Source organism: Trichogramma pretiosum, unplaced genomic scaffold (assembly GCF_000599845.2).
Source record: "Trichogramma pretiosum strain Unisexual culture from Peru unplaced genomic scaffold, Tpre_2.0 scaffold108, whole genome shotgun sequence".
Classification (NCBI taxonomy): Eukaryota; Metazoa; Arthropoda; class Insecta; order Hymenoptera; family Trichogrammatidae; genus Trichogramma; species Trichogramma pretiosum.
In genome coordinates this window covers 345,549-354,805 of record NW_019641704.1, presented here as the reverse complement: position 1 = coordinate 354,805, position 9,257 = coordinate 345,549, and the positions used below count along the sequence as shown (strand labels likewise).

At 32.2% G+C, this 9,257-nt stretch overlaps 1 protein-coding gene across 1 annotated transcript; it reads left to right on the top strand.

The window, feature by feature from the left end:
• Nucleotides 1-1,096: 1,096 nt before the first annotated feature.
• LOC106656587 (proteasome subunit beta type-3) lies at nt 1,097-4,974 on the top strand. The gene is made up of 3 exons (XM_014377650.2): nt 1,097-1,308; nt 4,185-4,750; nt 4,828-4,974. The coding sequence occupies exons 1-3, from the start codon at nt 1,306-1,308 to the stop codon at nt 4,874-4,876; spliced, it is 618 nt and encodes a 205-aa protein (XP_014233136.1). The 5' UTR covers nt 1,097-1,305; the 3' UTR covers nt 4,877-4,974.
• Nucleotides 4,975-9,257: the final 4,283 nt, after the last annotated feature.

Genomic DNA, 9,257 nt, shown 5'->3' with positions numbered 1-9,257 from the left:
CGCCACCTGAGTCTCACGACTCGCGGGTCATTGACCTACCCTTGCAAGCTCCGACTTGCCGTCGAACGAGCGGAGCACGCACATGCGAATATCAACAAGTCTGTTGTATTCTATTGGCTTGACCTCCCCCGACGTAAGTCCTCCTCGCGAGAGTTGAGGCAACGTCGACCCACCTCTCTGAGGTCATTATTTTTCATCGTTCGTGCCATCGATACCAGGAGTGCATCTACGACTTCTTCGCGTTTCAACGCGTTTATCGGGAATCGAACCCACATCAGCAGCCAAGCAGAAGATCGCCTCCGTACCGACCTGCATATCCGTCGGCTACGCGCTTGCGCAGAAGCCCGTGCAAGGAAAAGCAAGTTCGGTACATAACAGTATCTTGATAAAAAAAACGAGAAAAAAATTTTTTCAGATTTTTCGAGGCTCCGTATCGTTCTAAAAAAATTATTTTCGTCAAAAAAGGGGTTTTTGGCTTCAAAAGGTGCGTTCAAATCTCTGAAAAAATTTGAAAAAATTTGAGGCTACTCTTTTTAATGAAATAAATAAGTGAAAAAAATTTCGAAAAAGTTATTGCATTCTAACCCCGTATTTGAATTTTTTAAATTTTCATTAATTTTTTCTGAAGGCCTGAAGCACTCAAAAAATCTGAAAAATTTTAAGTTGTTTAGTTTATTGGAACGTATTTTTGTGAATTTTTTCAGATTTTTTGATTGTTTCAGGCCTTCAGAAAAAATATAGATAGAAAATGGACGTTTATAGGGGAGGAGGGGAATGTACTATAACATACCAAAAGCGCGTCAAGATCGGTGACATACGTGCGGACGAAAATTTAAAAAAGTATTATTTTGACCCATATATATGTTGAAAATATGAAAGAATGAATTGATCTGTCGAATTGACATTATATTATATTTTATGTTATGAAATAATTAGATTATATTTTAATAATTGTTCGATTGTTCGAACTATTAATTATGTACGATCACAATACTCAATAATTACATTCTTTTCTTTAAGGTGAGATGCTATATCCTCAAGATGTCGCTACTGTATATTGTTAACTTAATTTCATCTCGAAACAGTGACTTATGCTACATTCACTTTTAACCAGCATTTGAGCATTGTATTCAAATTGGTTATTGAAAGACTTCATATGTGAGTCAGCATATATACAAATAAATAAAAATTGATTGCAAAGATTTTTGATATAACTCAAAGTTCTATACATCGAATTTCCTCGATTCATTAGGACGGGTGAAATTATTTTGTAGTTAATTTTATATCAGTGTTCACTCATCGAACATGGTAAGTTATATCAAAATAATCAAATATTATAGTTTTCTTATTATGCAGGATTGAATGTCTTAAAAATACGAAGGAATTCCATAAAAAATTAATCGCTCATGAAATATCTGTTACAACTATATATTTTTATATTTATTTACCGAAAACTCATTTATATGACACTGTTGTTACGGTAATACAGCAAAAAAAAGTCTTATTTCTGCTGCTGTCTAAGTTGTAATTTTAATGAAACCCACCTGAATTATAATTATTTTGGGCAATGTAGTTATTTTTTTAATACTTTTGACTTCTTAATAATGTCACAAAGCTTATTATGATTACATGATTAATCAGACATAATTTCAAAATGCTGCTATTGATCTCATCTGTAATAAAAAAACAATCTTCCAATTTCAATCCTTGTGTTGCGTGAAGCGTGCACGAATTTCCTTTGCTCCACAATTCCATAGTCTTATTTTTTTCAATTTTTTCTCTAACATAAAGTTCATTTCAGATAATATTGTTTATTTAAATCATCTGCTTTACCCTCAACTTATTACTGATTAAGTGCAAAAATTAAACTGATAATTATATCCATTGAATTTTTATTAGCCCTTTTTTATGAATTTTAAAATATTGATAATAAAGTGGAAATAATGGTTTATTATTGTATAATATCTCATTTTTCTGAATAGTTGTAATGATTACAACTTTTCAGTTAGTGAGATTTTTATTAGTAATTGGTATTAATAAGATTTGGACAATTTTAAAACTTAAATTGAAATATATTTTACTGTAAAATGTATAAAATAGATTTACTGTTAAAAACTGAAATTTTTTCTTTTTTATATTAAAAAATATTAATTTTCGATTCACAATAAATTTAAAACTTGGGGGTAAAAAGAAAGCTATATCATGAAATTGTCATTTAATACCTTGATTTCAAAAATTTATCTTGTACAGCATAAGAAACATTCATGTTAAACTATAAAAATTGCAATTTTGATATTGCCAGATCTGATGTCCAATTTAATGTCAAATGATGCTCGATAATAATTTAATTATTCTTGTTAGTCTAATATTATCTTCAAATTAAATCTTTGTGCCTGTAGTCATTTTATACAACTAGCTGCATGATCAACTTTTCATAATTTTGTGTGCAGCAAAGCGCAAAATTTAACGTTCTCAATTGACTGTTGACCACACTCTTAGCAATTTACCTTCCTTACTTCTTTGGGATGTGATCGTACTCCATCAATATTTTCATATCTCAATATGTATCATCCGTTGTTAAGAAAGAGATGGGGGTTGATTGAGGTTCATGAAAGCAATAAATAGTTTTCGTCGTATACTGAGTCATTCAATCCAGAACTCTATGCTATGAAAAAATTGTCATTATTATTTGAAAGTTCTTTACAATTTTGAGGCATCACCCATGAGTTGTACACAATTGAAAACATCAATTTCCAATCTTATTTTTATCATGACGATAGTAGTTTATTCCAGTTCATTTTTATACGACTCGCTGCATCTTAAATTTTACTCAAAATAATAGAATAAGTTTCAATTCCTTCTACATTTGTAGCTTAAGGAGGTTTTTTCACCCATCTAACTAAGCAAATAAGTACATAATCAAAGGGTCTGAAAATTTGATTTCATGGTTACAAAGCTAAATCTTTAAACACCAGTGTCATTTATTCATATCTAGAGATGGAAAATTGAGTTTTATTCCATCTAATACTTTTTAAAATTTTACATCAAAATAAATAATAAATTCTATGTCTTCCGGAGTTCCGGAGTTCCGAGCAATTTAGATTCAACGCAAGCATAGGCTTGCGTTCCAACATAGAACTCGGAGTCACGATTTTTTTTTCATTCCAAAAAAAGGAAACTTTAAAACCTTCAAAACTACCACTTCAAAACTATTGTATTCTTATTTACGAAGAAGATGCCGCAGCTCTAATTTTCACCGTCAAAGCTCTCAAAATGTACATTTGCACAATTTTTTTAGACGGTGTACTTATCTATCTGTATTGATTCAGTGAATAGCTGTATCAAATTTTAATCGATTTCATTTAGTAGTTCTCCCGATAGTTTTCCCGGAAAATAGGATCGAACTTTTCAATTTCCGCTTAAAAATCTCGACCCATCTTTCCTAGGAAAACTAATAAATGAAATTGGATGAAACTTGGTAGATGTTTTCTCACTCGCATTACGAATGGCTCCAGTTTAGAAAAAAAATTTGCACAGATATGCAATATATACTTGTTTGGTTCATTTTGCAAACCTTTTCGAAATCGCGAAATGATTTGGTGGATGCTTAGAGTTCAAATCTGTTCAACTAAGAAGCCGTAGTTTAAATTTCTTAACAGACAGACTTTTAAAGTTTAAATACGCAGTCCGAAAATACGCAAAATTTCTTCACCATACAATTGATTTCAAATTTTGCTCATGAGTTCCTATTTGTACAGATTTAAAATCTAAGAATCCACTGGATCATTTTAGGGTTTCGAAAATTTTTGTCAAGTGAACCATCATAACATACATTTTAACCGATTTGTCGGCGAATCGGATGCAATCTCCCCCGAATATAACACGTATTGTCTATAATTAGGGCTCATAAAAGCAATTTGATGCTCTTCACCACAAGACTATAATACGTGAGCTAAAAAATTTACAATTTCTTATTGAAATATCTTTAAAGTTTTATTTATATAAGCGACACGAGTAATTTTAATTAGGTTATAAAATGATTGATATGAACTTCTATGTTAGTTTTCCCTTGTAAACAAATCGAAACATTTTAATTATACTTAATTAGATTAAAATGGCGGCTCAAAAATATCCACTAAGATTTCATTAATTGGATCCGAAATAATAAATGTTTTTAATTGCAGAGTATATTAACCTACAATGGTGGGGCTATTATAGCTATGAAAGGCAAAAATTGTGTTGCTATTGCAGCCGATAGAAGATTTGGCATTCAAGCACAAACTATCTCTTCGGATTTTCAAAAAATCCACAGGATGGGTCCACATTTGTACCTTGGACTACCTGGACTTGCAACTGATAGTCTAACTGTATTAGAGAGATTAAAATTTAGACTAAATTTGTACGAATTAAAGGAAAATAGAAACATGAATCCTAAAACATTTGCTTCTATGATATCTAATCTTCTATACGAAAAAAGATTCGGACCTTACTTTGTGGAACCGATTGTTGCTGGACTTGATCCTGAAACATTTGAACCATTTATTTGCAACATGGATTTGATTGGTTGTTTAAATTTACCAAATGATTTCGTAGTCGGTGGAACTTGCTCAGAACAACTGTATGGTATGTGCGAGGCATTATTTGAACCAAATTTGGAAGCTGACGATTTGTTTGAAACCATAAGTCAAGCTCTTGTGAATGCTTGTGATCGAGACGCTATTTCTGGTTGGGGAGCCATCGTCCACATTATGTTAGTAAAAAAAATTTTTACAATAAAAATAAAGTCTCATTTATTCATTGAAACTAAACCTTATGTATTAATTTCAGAGAAAAAGATAACATTACTACTAGAACTGTCAAAACTCGCATGGATTAAGCACTTAAACTCGAAATTCATGGAAATTTTCATCATCTATTCTTATGTAAAATACACAATATTTTCCCGTTTTTTGCAACAATAATAAATAATTTATTCAATATGAGTTTTACAACCTTTTACCACGATTTATTTCAGTATATACTTCAATATTCACATCGACTTGTTTTTACCCTTTAGAGTTACAAAGTTTTTCAACTCCTCAAATACACTACTCAACAAAATCATCGCAACAAAAAATTTCATCGAAATTTTGTCAATTTTCAAATGCTACTATCTTAGTCTATTTTCATCGTATCGTATATGTATTATGTATGAGTTCAAGTCAATATCGCTTAAGCAGTAGCATTTGAGTTCAACACTAAAAGTTAATGAAAAAATTGATTGTTGAAAGGTGTCCTACAGTAATAATTGGATCAAAATCTAACTTATATCATCACAAAGTACTCTTTTTACGAGTAATTAAAAGAATAAAGCTCACTACGATAATTTTTGCGCCCAATAGGTTGTTTTGAAGGTACCATTTTAAAATACGTAAAATCCCGCGTTTAGATGAATAAAGATTATATGAGCAATTCTCTAAATGAAACGCATTTTTGGAGGTAGAAGCGTGGCAAATTTTTTTTAACCTACGCAGATACGGACCCCCGGGAAATGTTTTGGGGGGTCCTAGGAACATGTAACCACATAGGAACCATTGAAATTTCAATAGTGCTTACTTTTATAGCTACTTTTGTGATTTAGAGGACGAAAAATCATGTTTTCTCGTAAATACGGCTAATTACTCAATTTCCAAGCCGCTGAAAAAGTATCAAAACTCATCTAAAAAAAATAACTGGCTACTGTGTTCGATAGGAAATTTTCTCAGCTTTCTAATGGTGCTATCAGATTTTCCCACAATTTGCTCATTCACCGAGAAAATCGCCATCAAACATGCCAAGCTAAATATCTCGAAAAACTCGGTACGGAAAAAGTGATTTTTGAGGTTTATTTTCGATTTTTCTTTGTGAAAATGAAATTTATCGGAAAATCTGACTACACCACAAGAAAGCTGAGAAAATTTTCTATCGAAAGCATATCTTCATTTATTTTTTGAGTCGAATTACAATGTTAAACATGGGAATTTCTTTTACTTTGTTCGCTGTTTTCTGTTTCCGAGCTGATTCAGCGCGGTCACGAGGTTTTTGGCTCGCTACAATCAAAACTAGCTCGAAATTCCACTGACAAAATAAATGAACATATGATTTCGATAGGGAATTTCCTCAGCTTTCTCGTGGTACAGTCAGATTTTCCGAAAAATCTCATTTTCAACAGGAAAAATCAAAAATAGACATCTAAGATCACTTTTACCGTACCGAGTTTTTCGAGATATTTAGCTTGGCATGTTTGATGGCGATTTTCTCGGTGAATGAGCAAATTGTGGGAAAATCTGATAGCACCATTGGAAAGCTGAGAAAATTTCCTATCGAACACAGTAGCCAGTTATTTTTTTTAGAAGAGTTTTGATACTTTTTCAGCGACTTGGAAATTGAGTAATTAGCCGTATTTACGAGAAAACATGATTTTTCGTCCTCTAAATCAGAAAAGTAGCTATAAAAGTAAGTACTATTGAAATTTCAATGGTTCCTACGTGGTTACATGTTCCTAGGACCTCCAATAACATTTCCCGGAGGTTCGTATCCGCGTAGGTTGAAAAAAAAATTTGACGCGATTCTACCTCCAAAAATGCGTTTCATTTAGAGAATTGCTCATACAAAACACATGTAAGGGTTTATTACTTTTAATTTCAACGCTTGAAATGACCTTGAAAAAAAATCAAATAGCATATTCAAAAGTAAAACTTTCCACTTCTTTCAAATCTACCATAAAGTGCCTATCAACGTGTATTTGTGGGGAGTGCGACGAAATCTCCGCTGACAAAATCTCCGGCGACACAATCTTCGCGACACAATCTCCGGGACAAAATCTCTGGGCGACTAAATCTCCGCGACATAATCTCCGGGTACAAAATCTCCGCCAAATTTTATTTTATATTTTTCTACTTATTAGATGTTTTTGGTATGTGTATAAGTGTGTTTGGGATGCGTGATAGTGTGTTTTTTCCCGGGAGATGATGTCGCAGAGATTTTGTCGGTATTTGTGTCTCTGTAGAATTGAGGTTATGTTCAAGGGCACCAAAAGTTTCCCCGTTAAAAAACATTTTAGATACATGGATATGTGGATTTTTCAGATTTTTAGATCATTTCTAGCTATGAATTTTTACTATGAATCCAATTTTTAAGTTTTTTACAATTCAAATTCATGTATATGGCCGATTTTCTGTGAAGTTGAGTGGCCAAAAAAATTTTTTTTGCAAACATGAAAAACTTGTTATTTTCGATGTCGGATTTGTCCCCAAAAATTTTTTAAAAAATTGGGGCTTCGGGTTACCGACTATTCAACCTTTTGACAAATCAACCCGACAATTCATCCGGGACATTTCAACCCGAAGACAATTCATCCGGGACATTTCAACCCGAAGACAATTCATCCGGACGACAAATCAACCGCGACAATTCAACCTGGGCGACTATTCAACCGCGACAATACATCTTGGGCGACTATTCATCCTCAATAAAATTATACTTTTATTTTATATCATTTTTCTCCCGTTTCCTTTGATTTCGGTATATGTGAGTGACTATACGTGATATTATGGCTTAAAACAAATTTCAACACCATATGTAACGACGTTAATACACAGACACACAGGACAAGACTAAGCGGCATATGTAAATAAGCTGCTCGAAGTAAGCTGAAATCACACATAATATAATGTTGATACTCACACACACATACACACTCTGGTATATAATCTGCTCGGGAGTGAGCTGAGATCACACAATATCACGTATAGTCACTCACAAATACCGAAATCAAAGGAAACGGGAGAAAAATGATATAAAATAAAAGTATAATTTTATTGAGGATGAATAGTCGCCCAGGATGTATTGTCGCGGTTGAATAGTCGCCCAGGTTGAATTGTCGCGGTTGAGTTGTCGCGGATGAGCTGTCGCAGGATGAATTGTCAAAGGGTGAGTTGTCTGGATCCCGGGGCTTCTATGACACTTTTTTAGAGGCCCAAAGTTGGTCATGCCCTAATAAAAATTTTCTATAGGATCTTATAGGACTCCTGTAGGAATTTCGTTGGATCCTAGCTATAGGATATTTTTATAAGAGTATTTTAGAATTTCTTCGAAATTCATGGAAAATCGAAAATATTCAAATAATTCCTATATTAGAGTAGGATATGATTCAAAAGTAAAAGTGACCAAGAACTGTTTTGTTGGAAATTGTCCAAATTTTCTGACAATAATCATTCCAAAGTGATTGGAACAATCTGTGGGATTATAGAGCGTAAACAACTTGAAAAAAAAAAAAAAAACAAGAAATCTAATCGAGTTCGAAACAGACTTTTTTTCCAAAACTATGTAAAAAGCTTTCTAAAGATGTCAACTACTGCCTGATAAAGTTTTGTAATGGGTCTTTAAGTGTAACGCAATGTTGACAACAATATGTGTCGAAAACCCTCAAGTACAAGGATACGATAGGTTCGTATAAAAACGCAGTAAATTGTGCAAAAACATGATAACATTTATCGTATCTGTAACTGAATCGTGCAAGAATAAGGTCTAAAAATGGCTATTTTTGGTGATTTTAGGGATTTTGGACTTATTTTTTACCTTTTTTGCACGTTTTTTGCCTCTATTGTTGTCTACATTAAAAGGAGCTTACAATAGAGAAACATTATATAGTATTTTTTAGTAGAGTTTTTTCCCCTTTCTATAGTATTTTTTTTAGTTCCAAAATTTAGCCCTTATAAAAATTTCATGTAGGATCCATGAAATTTCTACTGGAATCCTACGGGAAATTTTTTCAAAGGTGACTTTGAAAAAAGCATAGGGGCATTTTTGAACGTAAAATTTTCCATTTTTTTCTGATTTGTAATTAAGAATGGGGGTTATCGCGTGAAAAACGATTTTCCAAGATATTTTGTTTGTTTTAACTTTTAGGTAATGTTCAAGGTCAAATTAAAGGTCACCAAAAACTTTCTCGTCAAAATGAATATAAAATACATGGGTTTGTGAGTTTTTTGAATAATTATATAAGGTTTAATTTACTGAATTTTTTAAAATTCTTTTTTATATTGAATTTGAAAAAATATTTAATTTAATTTTGTAGAAATACTTTCTTTTTTCTTCATAGATACTTCTTTTTCTTAGATTTTCTTCATAGATACTTCTCTTTTTTAGTTGTTTATAATTAACAACGAACTCGTTTCAAAATCGAATCTTACTTAAATATTAATTATTAAACCCTGTTAATAATTGATATAGCTTCG

Coding starts and splice junctions, on each gene's coding strand:
- LOC106656587 (XM_014377650.2), top strand. Junction 4,751..4,827: donor GGAGCCATCGTCCACATTAT/GTTAGTAAAAAA, acceptor TATTAATTTCAG/AGAAAAAGATAACATTACTA.